General features: G+C 32.9%; 5 protein-coding genes and 1 non-coding gene across 6 annotated transcripts; 3 read left to right on the top strand and 3 right to left on the bottom strand.

The window, feature by feature from the left end:
• Positions 1–340: 340 nt before the first annotated feature.
• LOC126661135 (heat shock cognate 70 kDa protein 2-like) lies at positions 341–3,151 on the top strand. The gene is made up of 2 exons (XM_050354929.2): positions 341–574; positions 1,250–3,151. The coding sequence occupies exons 1-2, from the start codon at positions 361–363 to the stop codon at positions 2,980–2,982; spliced, it is 1,947 nt and encodes a 648-aa protein (XP_050210886.1). The 5' UTR covers positions 341–360; the 3' UTR covers positions 2,983–3,151.
• Positions 3,152–3,543: 392 nt separating this feature from the next.
• On the bottom strand, positions 3,544–7,262 carry LOC126661137 (uncharacterized). The gene is made up of 9 exons (XM_050354931.2): positions 6,984–7,262; positions 6,830–6,891; positions 6,575–6,665; positions 6,235–6,321; positions 6,009–6,062; positions 5,224–5,408; positions 4,590–4,672; positions 4,354–4,454; positions 3,544–4,010 (listed from the first exon to the last, which is right to left on the bottom strand). The coding sequence occupies exons 1-9, from the start codon at positions 7,029–7,031 to the stop codon at positions 3,804–3,806; spliced, it is 918 nt and encodes a 305-aa protein (XP_050210888.1). The 5' UTR covers positions 7,032–7,262; the 3' UTR covers positions 3,544–3,803.
• A 463-nt stretch (positions 7,263–7,725) lies between these two features.
• LOC126661136 (geranylgeranyl transferase type-1 subunit beta) lies at positions 7,726–11,650 on the top strand. The gene is made up of 11 exons (XM_050354930.2): positions 7,726–8,025; positions 8,117–8,192; positions 8,307–8,365; positions 8,459–8,598; positions 8,789–8,844; positions 8,937–9,013; positions 9,144–9,189; positions 9,471–9,595; positions 9,767–9,834; positions 9,917–10,004; positions 10,845–11,650. The coding sequence occupies exons 1-11, from the start codon at positions 7,798–7,800 to the stop codon at positions 10,998–11,000; spliced, it is 1,119 nt and encodes a 372-aa protein (XP_050210887.1). The 5' UTR covers positions 7,726–7,797; the 3' UTR covers positions 11,001–11,650.
• A 2,655-nt stretch (positions 11,651–14,305) lies between these two features.
• On the bottom strand, positions 14,306–16,115 carry LOC126662269 (uncharacterized). The gene has a single exon (XM_050356193.2). The coding sequence runs from the start codon at positions 15,702–15,704 to the stop codon at positions 14,802–14,804; it is 903 nt and encodes a 300-aa protein (XP_050212150.1). The 5' UTR covers positions 15,705–16,115; the 3' UTR covers positions 14,306–14,801.
• Positions 16,116–18,390: 2,275 nt separating this feature from the next.
• Positions 18,391–18,464, top strand: TRNAN-GUU (transfer RNA asparagine (anticodon GUU)). Its single transcript has one exon. It is a non-coding gene; the product is annotated as a tRNA-Asn (tRNA).
• Positions 18,465–18,641: 177 nt separating this feature from the next.
• LOC126662046 (RING-H2 finger protein ATL51-like) lies at positions 18,642–19,178 on the bottom strand. Its single transcript, XM_050355933.1, has one exon. The coding sequence runs from the start codon at positions 19,176–19,178 to the stop codon at positions 18,642–18,644; it is 537 nt and encodes a 178-aa protein (XP_050211890.1).
• Between the last annotated feature and the right edge of the window lie 2,422 nt (positions 19,179–21,600).

Below are 21,600 nucleotides of genomic sequence, written 5' to 3'. Positions count from 1 at the left end.
CAAGAATAATAAGCTGGGCTGGGCTCCAGTCAGTCACCTAGGTCCAATCCAGCATCTCCCTATCAGGCCTTCCCTTATCCAGTCAACTCACCACTCCACACGGCTCAGACTCAGTCAAAAAACCAAAAATGAAAAAATAAAATAAAAACAAATCCTAGCCGTCACTCAATTCCTAATTCAAATTGAACGATCTAGATTCACCAAGAACATTCTAGAACAGCCAACTGAAATAACAGACATCTGCATAAATACTTCACCCCGCCACCAAGAAACCCTAACACTGCTTTACTTTTGAATTCTTGTCCGTATTTCTTAACAGCCGCATTCTCTTAAAACAGCGTCGTTTTAGCTTATTATACAATGGCCGGAAAAGGAGAGGGACCGGCGATCGGAATAGATCTCGGCACCACATACTCATGCGTCGGAGTATGGCAACATGACAGAGTCGAAATCATTGCTAATGATCAAGGAAACAGAACGACGCCGTCTTATGTCGGATTTACCGACACCGAGCGTTTGATCGGTGACGCCGCGAAAAATCAAGTGGCCATGAACCCTATCAACACCGTCTTTGGTTAGTGTAATCTTTATCCTTAATTTGCTTAAACATCAATAATTTTTAGATTTCGTATCTTCATGTATTTTTAACTCGGCTGAAGGTGAAAAAACCCTTCTTCTTTTTCAAGAAGAGCACATTACTCCCTTAAGTATTTTTTTGGTCTACTTTAGTCCTTTATGTTTTTAGATGGTGCAAAAAATCTGTAAATGTCTTTGAGAATAGCATTTGAGCCCCTTTCTGGACACTTAGCCCCTCAAGTTTTAGTTATTCATCGGCCTTTCTTTTCAAGCAAAAGAGTTTATTTGTACCATTGAAAAACAAGAAGGGCTTAAATGGCCCAGAAAAAACTTGGAGGGTTTATTAAATATTTTTCAAGTAGCATTTAAGCCCTTTTTATTTATTTCTGTACAATTAGCCCCTCAAATTCCCAGTTATTATTGTGATTGTATTAAACCAAAAGGGTTTATTTGCACCATTTAAAAACATTAAGTACTAAAATGGCCCAGGAAAAACTTAAGAGGGCTATATGCAATTTTGAAAAACTTGAAAGGTGTTTTGCCTTTTATTTGAATGCTTGATAAATTTTGTTTGTGACAACAGACTTAATTCAGTTGTAAATTTATTAATTTTAATTAAGTTGTGCTCAATCGGTGAAATATAATTGATAAGTTTTTGTAATGTATGGTGCAGATGCGAAGCGGTTGATTGGCAGAAGATTTTCCGATGCTTCAGTTCAGAGTGACATAAAATTATGGCCGTTTAAGCTTATTCCAGGACCTGCCGATAAGCCCATGATTGTTGTCAACTACAAGGGTGAAGACAAGCAGTTTGCTGCTGAAGAGATTTCTTCAATGGTGCTCATTAAAATGCGCGAGATCGCAGAGGCTTTCCTTGGTACCACTATTAAGAACGCTGTCGTTACTGTCCCGGCGTATTTCAATGATTCACAGAGGCAGGCGACCAAGGATGCCGGTGTTATCGCAGGGCTTAATGTGATGCGTATTATTAATGAGCCGACTGCAGCCGCTATTGCTTACGGTCTTGATAAGAAGGCGACGAGCGTTGGCGAAAAGAACGTATTAATTTTCGATTTGGGTGGTGGTACTTTTGATGTTTCGTTGCTTACTATTGAAGAGGGGATCTTTGAGGTTAAGGCTACGGCTGGTGATACTCATCTTGGTGGTGAGGATTTTGATAATAGAATGGTGAATCATTTTGTTCAGGAGTTTAAGAGGAAGAACAAGAAGGATATTAGCGGAAACCCTAGAGCTCTTAGGAGGTTGAGAACTTCCTGTGAGAGAGCGAAGAGAACTCTTTCTTCGACTGCTCAAACGACTATTGAGATTGATTCTTTGTATGAGGGTATTGACTTTTACTCGACTATCACCCGTGCTAGATTCGAGGAGCTTAACATGGATTTGTTCAGAAAGTGTATGGAGCCTGTTGAGAAGTGTTTGAGGGATGCTAAGATGGATAAGAGTACTATTCATGATGTTGTGCTCGTCGGTGGATCTACCAGAATTCCGAAAGTGCAACAGTTGTTGCAAGATTTCTTCAACGGGAAGGAGCTCTGTAAGAGTATTAACCCTGATGAGGCTGTTGCCTACGGTGCTGCTGTCCAAGCTGCAATTTTGAGCGGTGAGGGCAATGAGAAGGTGCAGGATTTGCTTCTCTTGGATGTTACTCCGTTGTCGCTTGGTCTGGAAACAGCTGGTGGTGTTATGACTGTTTTGATACCAAGAAACACCACTATTCCCACAAAGAAAGAGCAGGTGTTCTCCACCTATTCCGATAACCAGCCTGGTGTTCTCATCCAAGTTTTTGAGGGTGAGAGAACAAGGACTAGGGATAACAACTTGCTTGGCAAATTTGAGCTATCTGGCATTCCTCCAGCTCCGAGGGGTGTTCCTCAGATTACCGTGTGCTTCGACATTGATGCAAATGGTATCCTGAACGTCTCAGCAGAAGACAAGACCACCGGACAGAAAAACAAGATCACAATCACCAACGATAAGGGTAGATTGTCCAAGGAAGACATCGAAAAGATGGTACAAGAGGCTGAGAAGTACAAGTCTGAAGATGAGGAGCACAAGAAGAAGGTTGAAGCCAAGAATGCTCTTGAGAACTACTCTTACAACATGAGGAATACCATCAAGGACGAGAAGATCAGTTCTAAGCTTGATGCTGCCGACAAGAAGAAGATTGAGGATGCTATCGACGGAGCCATTGAATGGCTAGACGGGAACCAGCTAGCAGAGGCTGACGAATTTGAGGACAAAATGAAGGAACTTGAGGGTATTTGCAACCCAATAATTGCCAAGATGTACCAAGGTGCTGGCGGTCCTGACATGGGAGGTGGCATGGATGATGATGCTCCTCCAGCAAGTGGCGGTGCAGGCCCCAAGATTGAGGAAGTCGACTAAGGTGTCTGTTTAATGGTTGCCTATTTTTTTGCCATTGTTGGCAATGAACTTTTTCTAGTCTTGTTTTAACGACTTTGTATCTGTTTTGAGTTTTAATTTTCCCTAGGTTCTATTTAAACAATTTTCAGAATAGTAATTATGGAAATGTTTTTCCAGGTTTTTTGCTCCATTTTTATCCTTACAGGGGTAATATACAGTTCAGTATCGGCACAATTCAATTTCTTTTAGTTGTGGAAAACTGTTGTGTTTTTAACTTGTTACAGTCTAGTTGTTGAGTCATCAGCTTTCAAAGCTTTCGAATGGTTCTACAGAACCTGCAGTGTAATCAACATAAATGGATTCTGACATCCCCTTTTTGCTTCTCGGCCATTTTTGTGTTCGAATCGATTCCCATTTATTCGGATTAATTCCTACAGAATATACTAAGCTATCTAATTTCAATCTCCAAACTTAAAATGTATATTTTTCAGGTATATATGGAACCTTGCGGGCATTTTTGAGGTTCATACTAAATTGCCATCGACTTTAATATCAATCTTGCTACGACTACAAGACAAACGGTTATCAAAAACTCAGAAGCATACTCCTTTTGATTACATAAAATGATTACATCTAATTTTTTTTTTTCATTTGATAAAACTTGCAACTTTCTTTTGCTTGATGATTCTTTGATTTGAAAACATTGAAAAGAATTGCTAATAAATTCCGGCAGACATTGCTAGTTTTGATTGTAAACAAATTCCTTCCTCCGGAATTATATGCTTTCATGTTACATTGCTGCATTTTGAAACCAACACAACAGCCTTGCATTCCCTGCCATTTCATGCTAAACCACTGTTGCTTGTAACCTTTTTAACAGCTTCTTCCTCCATTTCTACGAGTTGACGACAAAAAGTTTCAACATCGCGTGCTTCTTCCTTTAATGTAAACCTGAATTCCTTCCACTGGTATTCATCGGTGGTGACTGAACTAGGGACCTTCCCCAACACATCAAATCCCTTGCTATCAACAGACAAAAGGCATGCATCCTGAACATAAGAATAGCCAATAGTTCAGTGGCTGTGTGATATGATCAATGGCAGCTTATAACAAAAGGCATAAGATAATTACACAGAATATGTAAGATATACTTTACAAGGAGCATCTAAAAAACATTTCGCTGAACTTTTTAGATCCAGTAAGAAGAAGAAGTTTCATTTTCAAGGCCCTGGTTCCATGACACACTCCATAGATTATTTTCAAATTTACCTAACCGTCGATAACTTGATGCACCATGAATAGTAATGTTAGAGTAAAAGAGTAAATAACTATTACTTTTATACTATTGATGATTAGCTCTGTGTATAAAAGTTTGATGTAGATGGATCTTACTCTTGTATTAGCATTCATGTATACAAGACAAAAAAGAATCAGGGCTCTACGCCTTGCTTCACTCTGATTAATGCCATCGATTAGCTTGGCAGAGAAAAGTGCTGCGCAAAAGATGAAACAACTTTAGAATGCCATTTAATCGTCCAAATACTCAAAAAAATCATACTTATTAAATGATATAACACGCAATATAAAAATATACTGATCAATAGACCATTTTTTGTGATGAATCTTACCTAAAGGATCCGCTTTAGCTATCTCCATATCTTCCATATCCACTTCTTGGCTTTGACCTTGGCCATCAATAAACATCCATGAACTGCAGTATACATTGATCTACGAATTAGCTTTCTTGTAATACTAAAAGAAATATCTGAAGATCTGATCTACTACCCTGACCATCAGAAGTTAAGCTGGTAAAAGAGAATTTAGCATTAGGTAATGGTGCATGAAAAGACCTATTGTGAAAATTTTACTTCATTGAGTAGAATGCTTCCACAGTTCATTTAACAATAGTTCATTCTTCAAGACTAGATCACAGTTCTAAGTGTTATCCCGGCATGAATGTAAACATAATGCGTAAAAAGAGTGGCCTTCTTTTAAAAAAAAAATTCCTTATTTTTCATACAGTAGCTGCTGGTTGTCGGTCAATGAAAATATAAATCAAAATTTTCTAGAAAAAGAATGAAACAAAAACAAACAGAAATACACCTCATTTTATGTTCATAATATGCTTTACTTACCTTCCCAATTTGAAATTAGACACACAGCGATGTTTAGAATGCCAGCTCAAAATGGAAAAAGTCAGATTTCAATGATAATGTACTGGAACTGGAACTGTACAAGAAGATACAGTGTTAAGTCTAATACCTTACATTGAACCTGTAAACACAGTATCTTTGATCTCCATCCATTATCTCCTTGAGATTTTCGCTTCTTGAAGTAGTTATAAGATTAGAAGAACTTAATACACCGGAAACTGTATAGCTGAACTCTTTCATCATTCTTTGCTCAGACAATATCACTTCTCTGACACTTTCTGTCGCTAATTGAGTCTAACAAGAACCGCACACAAGAAAATTAACATTAAACATATCCTGTTTATCTTTCTAGTATGCACAAAGGTATTCGACTACTCTATCAAGTCGAATTTTGCACGAAGTCAGATCTAATGTGTCATTAAACATGTCCTACCAGTTAACAAGGAAAAATAGAGGATTTGGTATGGCAAACATGTCAAGAGCACGTAAACCATAGATCTAAGTCTAATTAATAATTGCAGAGACATGTTTATCTGTAACAAACTCCCTAGATTAATGCATTGTATATATAGTGGACATTCTCTCAAAGAGTGAAGCATCACTCAATCATTCATGCATAGACGATGGAGAACGTTTGCAGTCCTTAAGAGTTCTTTACATGCAGCATGTCAACAATACAAACTGATAGTCAGCCAGTCCTCATTCCCTCGTCCCCTTTCCTAGATATCCAAAGTTCAGGAGACAACAAGCAAACCATCAAATCACATACTTAGTGAAATGCCATTATATATATATTAATTCCCTTCTCGTCCTTATCGTAGTAAACAGCATAATGAAATGTAACATCAAAAAGCTGTTTCATAAAATATGAAAATTTTGAGAAAATGGACTGACCTTTTCTTCTTTAAGAGGGATGACATCCCCAGTTAATGCAATCCGTGCTGGAAACTGCAGCATGTGCATAAAGTAGACAAATTAGGCTCTTGAAGTTTAATTAGAAAATGGATTGAGAGCAATAACTGACTATAACATGAACTTAACACTTTGAAAAACTTGAATATTGGTAGAACAGGAAACAAAAAGAAGTAAATTAAGCTACAGGCCAAAATTGGTGATGCACCTTCTTCATTGACCTGAGTAAATTTGCCAGGGTCCCCGGAAATGGACTTGTAACAGCCAATGAACCACGTTCATCAATGAACGTATTCTACAGGAACAAAAAGAAGAAATAATAAAACATCATCAGAGTAAGTAAAGAGTCAGATTTTTTCTTCCATCTAATGCTTAGGCAGTCTATAATTCGTTGTGCAGCTTGTTAGCATCTACTATGCACGACAAAAAAGTCATGGAAAAAGGGAAGAATCTACACAAGATTTCTGTATTTGCTACTTCAACAAACGGGACTGATGAACAAATTCAACGCAATTCAATATAATTACAAACAAAAGCGATAATCGTACCACATTATGCAAATCCTTTTCAGGTACCCAGATATAGGGTCTACCCTTCTTGAGTATATACTTAACTTTTGAAGTGTATATGTCCTGCTTGCTAACATAAACATAAGAAAGTACAAAATGAATTAAAAAGTTCCTCTATATCAGATTCTCCGAAATAAACTCGAAACAAAACAATAAACATAAAACAGCAAAATAACTCCACATTTAAACAAGAAATTTCTGACAAATTACATCCGTTGGATTGGAAAAGGGTACCTTCCTTTAGCATCAGCTTTGATAGTATTGAGCTGAGCTTGCCAATTGGAAGCCAGTATATTCTGCAAAACACAGTTGCATTATAATTTGGTTTTGTAAAAAAAACAAAAAACTTTGAATTGGTAAAATGAATAGCGAGATGAGAAGGTTTTACCTTGCATCTCTGAGCGAGTGTTAAGACTGTAGCTTTCTTAGTCTTCATAGTTTTACTGATGCACGCCAACTGCTTGATGAAAGTACCCCTCCAAATCCCTTTCTGTTCGCGCGCTCGCCTGGGAACTGAGCCAATTACGTCGCAACAAGTCTAATTAACGTTTCCTTATGAGATTTCGAGAGTTTCCGACAGTTTCCCGTTTTCCGTTTCCGAAACGTTTCCGAAAAGACACCCAACTTGGTTGGAGTTTCCGTGCTTCTTAGCTTGATGGTCAATTAGCATATATTTAATTTTATAATTAATTTATTTCATTTTAGTATAATAATTAGAATTGGAAGCACGCAACACGCCCCAAATCAGACCAAATGTAGTACTAAAATGATTCAAATTAAATTAGTCAATTTTAATAATAGTTAATATTTTTTTTTGGTAAATTAATAATAGTTAATATTAAAATATACAAAATTGAATCATATTTTTTATTTTAACTGGATAGAAATACAAGTAATTTTAATAAAAAAGATAGAAATATTAGTTAAAACTAAAATGTACAAAATTTAAAACTATATAAATTTATTTAAACAAAGTGAAATTAAATCTTAATGCTTTATTTTCTATATTTAGAATGTAGTCTATAATTATAAACGTGATGGCAATGTAAAATGTTACAACAGAAGGATCAAAGTGCACATTAAGATAAACTTTAAGGGGTTTTCTTACAATTGAAAATTAGCTCAAATTTTTGTACAGCAGCACAGTCCATAAACAGAACTGAATAATAAAGAAGAACCAAAACTTCATAGATTCAATACCAATGGAAGAAGAAGAAGAACCAGGGTTAGCATCTTCTTCATCATCAGACGGTGAAGAACAACCCACGTCATCACCATCATCGTCGATTTTCAACCGAGATTCCCATGTAGCTTACTTAGAGATGATGTACGAGATGCTACCACACTATTACCAATCGCAGGAGATCAACCGTCTCACACTCGCTTATTTTACGATCTCCGGTCTGCACATCTTAAACGCCCTCGATCGAGTAAGAAGAACAATTCAAACTTTCAATTGTTAATTTCAGTTTTACTGGTCAGGATTTCAAATTTAATTGAGTTGATTTTGATATGTTTTAGGTTGATAAAGATGCTGTTATCAATTGGGTTTTGTCATTTCAAGCTCACCCTGAAGATGCAAATCAATTGAGTAATGGTATTCAGTTCATTCATAACATCTTTGCATTGTTTATTACCTTAATTTTGCTTCGAATTCGGTACAAATAAACGGAATCGAAAGAATTAATGATGAGTTATTTCTTGGTTGAAGGACAATTCTATGGCTTTCAGGGTTCTCGATCTTCTCAGTTTCCTTCAACTCGTAATGGGGTATCACACAGTTGAGCTATTTTATAGCTGTTTTGGTTGTTCTTGTAGCTTCGTGCTTGTTTCATCACTTTCTCTAGTTTGATATGCATGTAGGTTTCGATTCACAATCATAGTCATTTGGCAAGCTCATATTGTGCCATTGCTATATTGAAGATCGTTGGATATGATTTGTCGAATCTTGATCCTAAGTCAATATTAATATCAATGAGAAACCTGCAGCAACCTGATGGCAGGTATGTCATTTCTTTTTTTTTTGGTATCCAATTATTTCTTAGAAGCTGATTTTTTAAATTTTTTCCATATTTGAGCTGTTACTCGATTGGGAGTGTTATTTACGGGCCAGAATAGCCCCTCCAAAAGAAATGCTAGGTTTACTACTATGAATCTGCGTAAATTTCTCAGCTTCTTATCTTTGTTTTGCAGTTTTCTTCCTATCCATATCGGGGCAGAGACAGACCTTCGTTTCATATACTGTGCAGGTAGCAATTAGAAGAAAAAAAAAACTATTGTGTACTTTTCATACGGTTCTCTAAGCTAACTTTTTGTATCCTTATGGCTACCGATGTATCAGCGGCCATCTCTTCTATGTTGGAGGATTGGAGTGGCATGGACAAGGAAAAAGCAAAGGAGTACATCTTAAAATGCCAAGTATGTTTCCTTCCTATGTAAACTTCTCTTTACCTAAGCCATCCTTCTGTGGTATTATATTTTCAGTTGAATTCTTTGCTTGTAAAATGCCATTTTTTTACTGATTTCCAAGCCATTATTATTTTTTCAGTCATATGATGGTGGATTTGGGATGAATCCTGGCTCAGAATCTCATGGTGAGTGATAAAACAACTTTAGGATGCTTTTCGTTTCATAAAATTTACACTCGATGCTCAAGCTTAACTGATGTCTCTTCTTGTCTATGCTTTACGTCCTTACCTTTCTTCCCTTACTGTAGCTTTTACTTGTTAGTGTGTATCTGGGGCATAATTAGATTTTATTTCCTCATTTTTATATAGAAAAAGTGAAGTAGAACAGTTTTGATTTCATGTTCCATAAAATTATCAGCTAAATTCTTCAAATGTTAATTACCAACAATATTGATCTTAGCGGACAGGTGGCGGGACTTTCTGTGCTGTTGCATCACTTCGGCTAATGGGATTCATTGAAGATGATATTCTGTCTAAGAGTGGAGCATCTTCGATCATTGACCTTCCATTATTGTTAGAATGGTGCTTGAAGGTATTACTTTATTTTGTCTGATTTCTGTAACAATTTAATAGAGTTGGGTCATTAAGAATCCAATATGATGAAATGCTCATGAAGTCATTTGCATCATTAATTCCAATTTGCTTCCAAGGTCTTGTCCTTTGTACCACTTGTAATGTTTTCTTGTTATGCTCTTTGCTTCAGAGGCAAGCGACGGATGGTGGATTTCAAGGTAGACCAAACAAGCCTACTGATACATGTTATGCATTTTGGTAAGTGCACTATTTGAAAATTGCTTAAAATTTAGCAAATTGCGATGTTTCCAGATCTTCACATTGGCTATTCATTGTGCAGGGTCGGAGCAGTTTTAAGGATTTTAGGAGGCGACAAGTTCGTTGACGGGAAAGCATTGCGTGGGTTTTTGATGACTTGTCAATCCAAGGTGCTTATGCTTCTTCTTTCCCAAATTTTCAGTTCATACATGTAGTTGAGATGTGTTTTTATCTTGTGTCATCTCCGTAGCTCGCTATCTTTTAAGCATGTGCATAAGAATGGCTATCTCCGAGAAATTCTGAATCTTAAGAACACAAGTCCTTTCGAAAGCTTTCCAAGTTCAATTGGAAATTGTATTGTAGGACTCGGTATCCATCCAGACCACCAACTGGATGATTATATGACTTATAGCCATTGAAAAGTGCTAAGGGCTCAAGTAACGTAGTGAGTTATGGAAGAAAAAAAAACATAAATAGAACCAAGAAGTGCAATTTGATGCATAAGATGTTTAAGCTGCTAATGTGTAAATAAACTAATGTTAATGCCCTAGAAGGATGTTTTCGCTCATAAATATTCACGTAGCTAAAAATAGGATAATTACTAAAATCTTTTGAAGTTATGCATAATTATTAGTTTGTCGACTTTTTTTTAAGTGAATTACCCCTTCCCTAAAGTTTAAGTTATTTAACTATTTAGGATTAGGATCCTCTCATGTTCAAGTGAAATTTAGAGGTTCCTAATCTAATTGTTTATCCTCTAATGAAATGCTGATATTAATATTATCATGGGCTTAACTGACAAAAATAAAATTCAATGTAGCCTCTCAACTTGTTTTTTGTATAGATTAGTCCAAAATTTTGTAAAAATAAATAACTTGCAATAAGTAATTATAATATAAATAGCTGCTAAAATTAGCATAAATGAATGTTAAAGTTCTTGACCGATATTTTCTCACATTAATTTTCACGTGGTTAATAATAATGACGATTGCTTACTCTTCCTGTACCAGTACGGCGGTTTCAGTAAATTTCCAGGTGAACTGCCAGATATATATCATTCCTACTATGGATACACAGCATTCAGTCTTTTGAAAGAGCCTAACCTTAATCCACTCTGCGTTGAGCTTGGCATAACCGATGTTGCTGCCTTAGGATTCTTGAATTGATTTTTATTCCTTTTCTATACGCCTTTGTATACCGGTATATGTAACAGTATACTGTATATTCATTTTATCCGATTTCCTGTTTGAACTTTGGGAAGAAAGGAATTGGGGTTATTGATTCTGGGAGTCATTGTACTTTCTCAAAGTTGCAAAATGGTCACCGAACAATTTTTTGTTCCAAAATGGTCACTGTACTTTGTGATTAGTAACTTCCGGCGATCACCAAATGAAATCCGGTGACTTTTGTCCTATGTGGATTGCCGGAAGCTTACTCACACCTTCCTCTTTGTCATGTTATTGTCGATATCACTTTTATTTTTCTACATCATCATCTTCTTCCCTAATTTTTTAAACATTTTCCGGCAAAAAGAAAGGTGTGAGTTAGCTTCCGGCAAGCCACATAGGACAAAAGTCACCGGATTTCATTTAGTGATCGCCGGAAGTTACTAATCACAAAGTACAGTGACCATTTTGGAACAAAAAATTGTTCGGTGACCATTTTGCAATTTTGGAAAAGTACAGTGACTCCCAGAATCAATAACCCAAGGAATTGTTTATGACTTCTTGAAGTCGTATAATAGTTCCCTTGCATATCTGATTACCAAAGCGTACATTCGGTTCAAATTGAATCAATTAGTTCTTTTGTTTGGTACTTTTTTGGTTTTGTTTGCACTTTGTATCAAAAGTGTACTGCTTGTTTTTACTTCCAAATCAAATCTACCGAATAACTATTTTTTTTAAACGTTAAACTGAATTGACCTGAATTTATCGATTTAGTTCGGTTCTTAGATTTGCTTCGGTTTTTGCACACCTCTAGACCAACCCTCATCTGTGTTGGTCCGAGTGCATATTATGTGCCTTAACTGACTCTCAGGTCATGCTATTTTGGGTGCATCCCTGGTGGTTGATATGATTAAATATAGTCAAGTCATGCTTATGATGCTCAACAAGGTTTATTGAATGCCTTTTGGCATATACCTTTTTTTAATTCATTATATATTTTTGTATTATTTTTTAAGAATCCTTTGAAATTAATTTTTATTTCAGATGATCCACACCTATTTTAATATTGAAAAAGGAATAATATAAATTGGTGTTTGAACTTTTTTTATTCTTTTTAAAACTTTAACTTCTTATATTATATTAGATGGGTATTTTTATTATCGGATTATTAATAAAAACAGATTTCAAAACTATATGGTTTGATATTTTAATTTTATATGTGCAAATGTATCATTTGCACATATCCAACATATAATATTTCTTGCTGAAATGACAGAAAATTAAAAATTTATTTTTAATATATCAATCATCAAAAAGGATTAAAGTATTAAAGGTTTTTTTTGTACTTTTAAAAAATTAAAACACTAATATAAAAGAAAAAATCATTTATTGAAATAGTAGATTTAATAAAGTTCAAATGACTCATAAAATTTAAAGAAGTTCAGATACCACAATTATGATTATGTTTGTCAGATATATTACGATTTTAAATTTGTGCCTGTTTGATTTATCATGTGCTAAATATATCCGCAACTTATTTGGTATATAATATAAATCATCCCAAAATATCCGTTTTGATACTTCAAACGATACGGTTAGCTTAACACGAAGTCGACACAAATAACCATGTTTGATATACAAACCTCGGACACTGTAATTTTTTAACACAAGTTACACGACACGACCCGTAAAAAATATATAATGAAAAAGTTTACAAAATGATTAAAGCATGCTGATACTTGAGCATTAAATAGAAAAAGAAATGAGAAAAGGCAATGGATGTAATGATTCTACAAGCTTGAGAGACAGATACTCCACCAGACATTTTCACGGGCAATTTTACCTCTTTGTTTTTTACGATAAACCCTAAAAAAAGGCAACTCATTGTCACAACCCATTAATTCTCTCCTTTTTCTAATTTTGTCACTTTCTTGAATTGTAACTATTCTTTTTTCTTTAGCCACAGACAGTTAAAACATTGTCAAATTTAACATTATACTCCTCCATTTAGGGTCATCTGATGTTGATCAAACGGTTAAAATCGGTGTTTTAAAAGAATTCCAACTTTCAATTATGAAACCGTACTTTTAAATCTTCTACATTCAAACTAATTCACTCTCGAATCGGATAGGTCCTTTGCGGGAGGAAAGTTTTGGTCCCAAATTTAAAACAGCTGCATACATGAGTACAGTTCAAATCCACAACCTCATTTAAATTTGAAGATACCTACTCACCTGCGCTTTTGGATTAAAGTGGCAATCAATATTATGATAACGTATGTGTGTTTTGATGTATTCATGAAGAAGAGACAGACATAAACGAATTATTGAAAAATATAAAATGAATAAAATTATAACATTATGTCTAAAATTTTCACAATCTATCATTTAGTATTTAGATTCTTTCATGTTAATGCTTGTTCAAAGGGTTGAGCGGATTAGACAATAAGAAACTTATGAATTTAATCTCAATCTTAATTTGTTGTGTTTTTTTGTATTAATCAAATTGTGATTTTTTTTATTTGTAAATGCTTGTTCAAAGGTTAAACAGATTAAAAGAATTTGCATATCAATCTGCAACAAAACACACTTTAAATTGTGTTCATAAACCAATTAATGAATTTATCACATAAATATATCTAATCTCAATCTTAATCCGTTATTTTCTCATATTAGTCAAATCGTGATGTGTTCAAACATATTTTGACGCCCAACTTGAGTACATAAATATTCTAATATTTACATATCAAGCACATTAGTAGTCAATAATCAAACAAAAATATTTACATGATACTATTTTATAAGATTGAAATACTAATTCAATTTAAAAAAATCCAAACACTATAACAATAACCTCCTAAAAGTATAATTAGAACTAGTAATTCATACATAAATGTGTACGTTCCGACATAAATATAATAGATATTTATAAACTCAAACACGACTTGTTTAATTAATAGTGCCAAAATTCTAAACACAAAACATCGGTAAAAGTTCATTTCACCCCTCTAACTTGGCAACAAAATCAAAAGCATTCAAATTGATAGTTTTGAGCAAATAAACCTAGAGTTTGACAAAGTTGAATCATTTAACCCCTCACACTCCGAGGAGTGTGATATTCGATTACAAATAAGAGGGTCAAGTGATCTAATTTTGCCAAAATGTGAATTTATTTGTTCAAAACCACCAATATAAACACTTTTAATCTTTTATGCCAAGTTTGAGGGTGAAATGAACCTTTTGTCGAACCTAACAAACTAAACTATCTAAACACAATCAATATCAAAATAAACAAAAAGAGTTCAGTTTGGTCCTCAAACAGTTTCTTCTATTCAATTTTCTCCATTGTTTTTTTACAGTGCTTGTTTTGCAGACAGAACCAGGCAACAGCAGAATGATTACCTGTACAAGACAGCTCAAGTAGACATGGAGTTTTTAATAAAAACAACTAACCCCACTCAGCCCACCACTTCCACTTGCCTCACACCTTTCAACAAATTCTAATGCCACAACAGCACAAATACAAAGAAAAAATGTTATTCACATATCAAATTTTAAACATTTCAGGTTTGTAGCGATTTAATCTCATTTTTTCAAACGTCGCATCGGTCATCCCGGCCTTTCGCACTTTCACGTGTGCATAAACGGCACGGCTAAAAGATTGGAACGTGCGATGTAGAGTTTTAAAGAATGAGATTAAGTCGCTACAAACGTGAAACGTTGAGAATTAATATGCAAATAACTCAAAAAAAATCCTAAAACCAAAACTAATCAGCATTTAACCATCGTTAACCACAACTAATCAACCATTAGGTAAATTAACTGAAAATGGAACTTTTTTTCTGGCTTCTGATGGTGAACAAGCTAGAGGAAGTACCTGAGAGCCAGTGCTTGAATGAAACTGTGGAACTTGATTATGCATAACCAAATCTTTTTCTTTGTTTCTATCAACAATGATGGTAATAAAAGGCCCATCTTCTTCATCTTTACCAAAACCAGTTCTTGAATTACAATCTTGATTCTGCTCTTCCATAAGTTTCCTCTTCTGAAGCTTCTCCTCTGCATCCTGCAAAAACTTGAATTTCGGAGGCGGCGACGAAGAGGAAGGTGATGATCTGATTCTCTTGTTAAACTCAGAGTCTGCAGCTGATTCAAAAAGATAGTTAAACCTACTAATCTGAGTACTGTAATGACTGTCCATAGGAGTAAGTGGTGGAGTAAAAAAAGGTGGTGAAGCAAATGGTGTTAGATATGGAGTTTCTTCTACATTCACAACCAATTTATCACCATCTTCAGACTCTAAATCCTCCTTAGTTTCTTCAATAATTGTGAACAAAAACCTTGGTGGACCAGCTAAGCTATTCAATCTCATTAACTCTTCCTCCACAGTATGATCATCATGATCTTGATGATCATGTTCATCAAAAGGTTTGAACATAAAATCTTTGTTATCAAGATCATCATGGTTCACAAGAGTGTCTGTTATTCTTACTGATGAACAAAATTCTTGAGAATGTCTTGGTTTTTTTAGACAAAACATGTAAAGAAACTCTCTTGCTGGACTGCTCCAATCATCTTCAATAATCTCTCTGTTTGTGAGTCTCTTTTTCCACCATAATAAGTAGTAAAGCTCAGCCATTAAAGCTAATAATAAGCACCCAAAAACTATGCTTAAACCAAGCCCTACACTACTCAAAGATTTCATCTTTTTTCAAACCAACTTATGAATTCTTAAAACTTATTAAAAAAAACCAAGAAAAATTTACTTAAAAATCACTTTCAAGAACCAAGAAACCAAGACAGAGCATGCAAATAAAGCAAAAATCTCAGTGAGTCATTTTAGCAAACACATTGTGAGCAGATAAACATTCTTCAACTTTACCTGCAAAGTGACCAAAGACCAGAAATAAACTACTGCTAATACCTATCTAAAATAGCTCTTTTTCTCTGAAAATCACATCCTCAAATGATGAAGCATTATTGTAAAACTATAAAGTTTTTTTTTTTATACTATAGTTATATATGTATGTTGATTTAATATAATGTAGCCCCACAAGGCATATACTGGTGCATAATTATGTATTTTTGGAATGCTATCAATCATTTTTTTAGCTAAAACTCATAAGCTAACTTGCATATTTTCAATAAAATAACAGTATTAACTGTAATTAAAAAGAATAAGGATAATTATCATTTGTAGTCCCTAAATTTCCATTCCTTTTCCATTAGAGTCTTCTTTCGATTATAATAAAAAAAATTGGTACTCCCTCTTTTTATAGTGATACTTTCACAGGAATTAAAAAATTTATTACAATGTTTTTCTAATATTTTTTTTTATATATTTTTAGGAGTGAATCATTATGTTATAAAACCACTACATTTAATGCTCTATCATAAAATTATGAAGAAATTTTAATAAATTACATTTTATAAACAAAATTATCTTCATAAAACTTAAAATGATGACTTTTTTTAAATTTTTACACGACGAAAGGAAATCACTTATTTACAATAGCTCCTTCAAAAATTGTTTATTTGAACGTAGTGCTGACCTAGATAAATTAGAAAAGTCAAAATAAAAAGTTTTATATACATATTATTTCTATGATTTTATTTAAAAATCAAGAGTTTTATGGTTATAATTTTAAAAAGGATTTTGATGAAAATGTAAAAAGTTCAGGGACTTGTACTGTAATTAAAAATCAAGGAATTTGTATGGGTAATTAAAATACATTTGAATAAGGCTAAAACTAAAAAATGGGTCGGCAATATTTCTCACTTTTATGGCTTGAACAGGACACACATTTTTCGAGAAATACTCACATGGGATCACAAATAAAAGAAAGTGATGGGTCACTGTTACTGTTTAATTACTAGTATTTTCTTAGTTACAAAATTGCCCTTGTGGACTACTTTTATATGATATGGAATTTTAATGTTTAATAAAGTATAATTAAGGGTATAATAGGACAAAATTGTGAGCTGATACTTTTCAAAAAATGTCTTCAGCTTTGATTCTGCTATGCTATATTTAATTTCCAGCTGGTGCTCTCTCATGCTCATAAACTATAACCTTAAATTATGTTTCAGAAATATACAGTATGACTATTTAAGTAACAAGAAGTTTTTGAAGGTTATAGCAGTGTTTTACGAACCGGACCGATCGGTTCAACCATAAATCAAAGACCATTCTTGTTCGATTTTATTTAAAAACTAAAATTATAGTTTAACATTTTTTTTTAAAGACGTACAAATCAGTGAATGTAAATAGGCCGATTTCCCATAAATTTATTTATTTCATTTATTTATCTAATTTGTAAAACTTACATAAAATTTAACTTATTTAGCTTTAGTTCAATTTTTTGGTCTTTTATCTTTTATAAATTAAAAACCAAACTGAACTAATTCTTTAAAAAAATTATAATAAATAGACCAAATTTATAGTTTTCAATTCGGTTTGGTATGTGGTTCCATTCAGTTTTTACGCACCCCTATCTCAAAATATAATTTGATTTAAATTTTATAAACTAAAATCAAATCAAATCGAACCGAATCGAGACATGCATGCACACCCTTAAGTGAAGCAGTCTACACTATCATTATCCTAAGACTCTTGAACCATATTGCTTTTGTAAGTGATACTTTCATTATTATTATTTCACCAAAAGACATTGCTTTAGCCACATGGGATTTGTGAAGCAATTTGAGAAATTAGATTGATATTCTTCATCATTATGAATGTCCTCTTGACACACCTCATGGCTTTAGCAAAATGTCTTAATAAAAAATTACATTAAAATATTTTAATATATTGGAATTGAAATGACAAAATATTATAAACTTGTATAATTTGGAGTTAAAGAGTAAAATAAGTTAAAAATGTATCTTTTAAAATGTTTTTATCTAAATCATAAATTTTATTTTATATATTATGTCAAATTTAAAGAGCAAAATAAATTGTACCGATCCATTAACTTTAACAAACGTTTAGTTTAATAGTTTATCATGAAACTGAAATGATGACAAGGTAATTAAAGGAAGATAAAGAAATTATATGTAAAAGAAATTGAAGTAAAATAAGATAAATTGTTGTTGACAATTATCTTGATCAAGAGAAATGTAAAATAAAAATATTTTATTATAAATTTTAATAAATTTTAAAGTAGCAATAGACTTTATAAGTTTAACCCATTAATTTTAGTGAATTTAAACATTGGAATCTTGAAGGATCTGAACTTCTTGAAAAAATATTTTTAATAATATCATTTGTTTTTTCAAATATAAACTGATGATGAAAAAAAATACAAATATAGTACTTGAGCATTTTGTAAATCAATAAACAAAAGCTACATTCCGTTTTTAATTATTAAATATATCAGCTATACCAATAAGCTGGAATAGCTCAGTTGGTTAGAGCGTGTGGCTGTTAACCACAAGGTCGGAGGTTCGACCCCTCCTTCTAGCGAAATAAACTTTTTCTTTTAACTCATTTTTCCAGACTGTTGCTCATAAATTATACTTTCCTATAATTTATAAACAATCAACACAGAAACAATGCAACATTAGTCAGTAATCACGTACCTTTTCATGTAGAAATCATATATTCAATCTCTGATCATTTCTTTAGAAATTAAATGTATAATTACAAGGCTCGTGATTGTACGACAATATTTTGCAACACACCTAAATCTCGATATATATTCGATGTCTCCGAACCGACTTCCATAGTTCGCCATAAAATATGCGGCGACACGGCATCTGTTCGACACACCGGACAATTCAAATGTGAATAAAGCCACATATCGATGCACGCCAAGTGGTACGCATGTAAGCACTCGGGCAAGGCGCGTAAATCCTCGCCGTCTTCGAATTCACTCAAGCATATTGGACAAGTTTCTTCTTCGCCGCCGCCTTCTAAGGCCATACCTTTTTGATATTTAAAAGCCGGGATGAGTTGGGATGCGGAATTTTCGACACTAGGATTTTCTTGAGCGTTGTTGATGCCGTTTGGCAATTGTTGAGCGTTAGGTCTAGTCCGGTCACGGTTACACCAACCCATGGCTAGGCAATGGTAGATTGTGACTACTAGAGCTGCTGATCCAATTCCGATTAGTAGAACGGTGACTTTGTTACTAACATCGTCACCATTGCCATCGGAGCCCCCTAACGTATTCGACATTAGCAAATAATTAAAGTTAAGCTGTGACATTCAAATTAAAATCAGAGGAAATGGTGGTGAATACAATGATATGAATGTGTCAATGTATAGCTTATTTTATCATTGTATTTGCAACAAGATGATTATTTTGTCTTATGTCTAGTTTTGTAGTAAGTGTCCACATACAGAATATGGCATAATACATTATTTAACTCCTAAATTTTACCATTTTATTTCATGCGACCTTTAAACTAATTTTTTATTCTATTGGACCTCTTGACTATTTTTTTCTTTCTATTTAACCTTTAAACTTTACCATTTTGTTCTTTGTGACCTTTAAACTAATTTTGTATTCTATTAGACCTTTTAACTTTTTTTTGTTCTATTTAACCTCTTAACTATTCTTTTTGCCTATTGCACATTTAGATTTTTTATTTTTACCCATTTAACCTCCTCAAAAATACAACTTTTTCAACCATATTATATCTAGAATAAATGCTTAAAAGCATATAAATTAATTTATATACAATGACATATGATTTTTTTTAAAATATATTATTTTAATGATATTTTCGTAAATTGTTGACGACAGTATAAATTACAAAGAAAAGGTAGAAATAAATAAAAAAAATTAAAGTTGATCAAATAATTATATGATATTACTTCTTGAACATGTAAATGTTTTTTTAACATTTCAACAATGGTAAAAGGATTTTGTCTCTTTTATTAACGATATTTATAAAATAATAAATTTATTATACTTTGATAATATTAAATGAATGTTTAATTGTTTAAAAAAATTATAAATTTTAGTGTGATTTGTAAAGTTAATTTGAATTTCTAATTTTACAAATTTTAAGATACCAACTTTTAATTTTTACAATTTCAAACTTTTCAAATCAATTACGAATTTTTTAAGTTTGTATTTAAATTGTAAAACTTGCTAAAATTTATGATTTTAAAGCAATTAATCTTTAACTGTATTTTAAAAAAAATATAAAATACATCGCTCTTTATTTTAAATGTAAGAAACATATTTATATTTTTTAAAAAATTAATACATTGTGTGAGGTTAAATGAGTAAAAAAAAAAGTAGTTAGATGTTCATTGGGAAAAACATTTAGTTGAGGGGTTAAATAAACAAATAGTATAGTTTGAGGGGTTAAATAGAACAAAAAAATAGTTAAGATGTCCAATGAAACAAAAAATTAGTTTAGAGGTCGCATTGAACAAAGTGATAAACTTTAGGGGTTAAATAGAATAAAAAGAATAGTTAAAAAGTCCAATGAAACAAAAAATTAGTTTAGAGGTCACATGAAATAAAGTGGTAAAGTTTAGGGGTTAAATAATGCATTAAGCCTACAGAATAACGTAAGTTTTTCTCACAATTTTATGTCACGTCTTAGTTGTAACATACAAAATATAAAAAATATTATAAGAAAAATATTCTAAACCAGTCGAATATCGATCGATTTTGCTAAATTATAAAGAGTAAATTACTATGGCACCCCTCACATTTGATATAATTCACAGTTTAGTCCTTCTTGTTTGAAAATTGAACTATATAGCCCATCACTTTTGTTTTTGTCAACGATTTAGTCCTTCTGTCCATTTTGGATGTTAGTCAACGAAGTCAACGAAACTATATGACCCCCACTTTTGTTTTTCTCAACGATTTCACCACTCACTTTTGTTTTTGCCAACGATTTAGTCCCTCACTTTTGATAATTAGTTTACCCATAAGTCCTTTAACTTTGTTGACTAACACTAAAAATGAATGGAAGGACTAAAATATTGACCAAGTAAAAGTGAGGGGCCACATAGTTTAGTTTTCAAACAGGAGGGATTAAAGTGTGAATTATGTCAAATGCGAGGGGTTTCATAGTAATTTGCTCAATTATAAACGTGAACCGGCAGTTTTGAATTGAAATTGTTGTATTCCCGACCGTAACCATGGTTAACTTTATAAAAAAATTAGTATGAATATCATTTTTCAAGTCAGAATATTTTTTCTGTTCATTTAAATCTATTTGTTCTGTCATTTTATCTCGTTCTTTTTAGTCTCCAGGGAAACTTATAAAAGCACCCTAAAATTTGTTACAATTTTTTAAGATATATTTCTTCTCTGTTTTTTTTCGTACACTATATTTCCACTTTATATTTTGAAAAAGTCACTTTATGCACTAATATATTTTTAAAGTATCTGATATATGTTTGCTATGTATTTTTAATGAATTAAATAAAGGAATATAAAGTGAAATGTTTTTATTTTCTGAGGCCAAGATAAATTTTTTGGACAAAATTTATTTTGAAAAATTAAGAATTTTTTAGTTTTACGGTTTTGGCATGTAATTACTTTGGGCCTTAGTTTGTGAAATTCCTAAATCAGACCCAGCTAAATACAATCTCGTGATAAATGTAGAGTTAATTAGACATAATACCT

The sequence above is a fragment of the Mercurialis annua genome, linkage group LG8, assembly GCF_937616625.2.
Source record: "Mercurialis annua linkage group LG8, ddMerAnnu1.2, whole genome shotgun sequence".
Classification (NCBI taxonomy): domain Eukaryota; kingdom Viridiplantae; phylum Streptophyta; class Magnoliopsida; order Malpighiales; family Euphorbiaceae; genus Mercurialis; species Mercurialis annua.
The sequence above is the reverse complement of the archived record's forward strand: the minus strand, read 5'-3'. Positions and strand labels throughout refer to the sequence as shown.

Excerpts from the sequence above, each read along its gene's own strand:
- LOC126661136 (XM_050354930.2), top strand. The coding sequence starts at position 7,798 with ATGGAAGAAGAAGAAGAACCAGGGTTAGCATCTTCTTCATCATCAGAC. Across the intron at positions 8,845-8,936 it reads TCGTTTCATATACTGTGCAG|CGGCCATCTCTTCTATGTTG; the intron begins GTAGCAATTAGA and ends CCGATGTATCAG. Across the intron at positions 9,596-9,766 it reads TGTTAGAATGGTGCTTGAAG|AGGCAAGCGACGGATGGTGG; the intron begins GTATTACTTTAT and ends TCTTTGCTTCAG.
- LOC126662046 (XM_050355933.1), bottom strand. The coding sequence starts at position 19,178 with ATGTCGAATACGTTAGGGGGCTCCGATGGCAATGGTGACGATGTTAGT.
- LOC126661135 (XM_050354929.2), top strand. The coding sequence starts at position 361 with ATGGCCGGAAAAGGAGAGGGACCGGCGATCGGAATAGATCTCGGCACC. Across the intron at positions 575-1,249 it reads CCCTATCAACACCGTCTTTG|ATGCGAAGCGGTTGATTGGC; the intron begins GTTAGTGTAATC and ends TGTATGGTGCAG.
- LOC126662269 (XM_050356193.2), bottom strand. The coding sequence starts at position 15,704 with ATGAAATCTTTGAGTAGTGTAGGGCTTGGTTTAAGCATAGTTTTTGGG.
- LOC126661137 (XM_050354931.2), bottom strand. The coding sequence starts at position 7,031 with ATGAAGACTAAGAAAGCTACAGTCTTAACACTCGCTCAGAGATGCAAG. Across the intron at positions 5,409-6,008 it reads TCCCTCTTAAAGAAGAAAAG|ACTCAATTAGCGACAGAAAG; the intron begins GTCAGTCCATTT and ends GGTTCTTGTTAG. Across the intron at positions 4,673-5,223 it reads GTTTACAGGTTCAATGTAAG|TTCATGGATGTTTATTGATG; the intron begins GTATTAGACTTA and ends TGTATACTGCAG.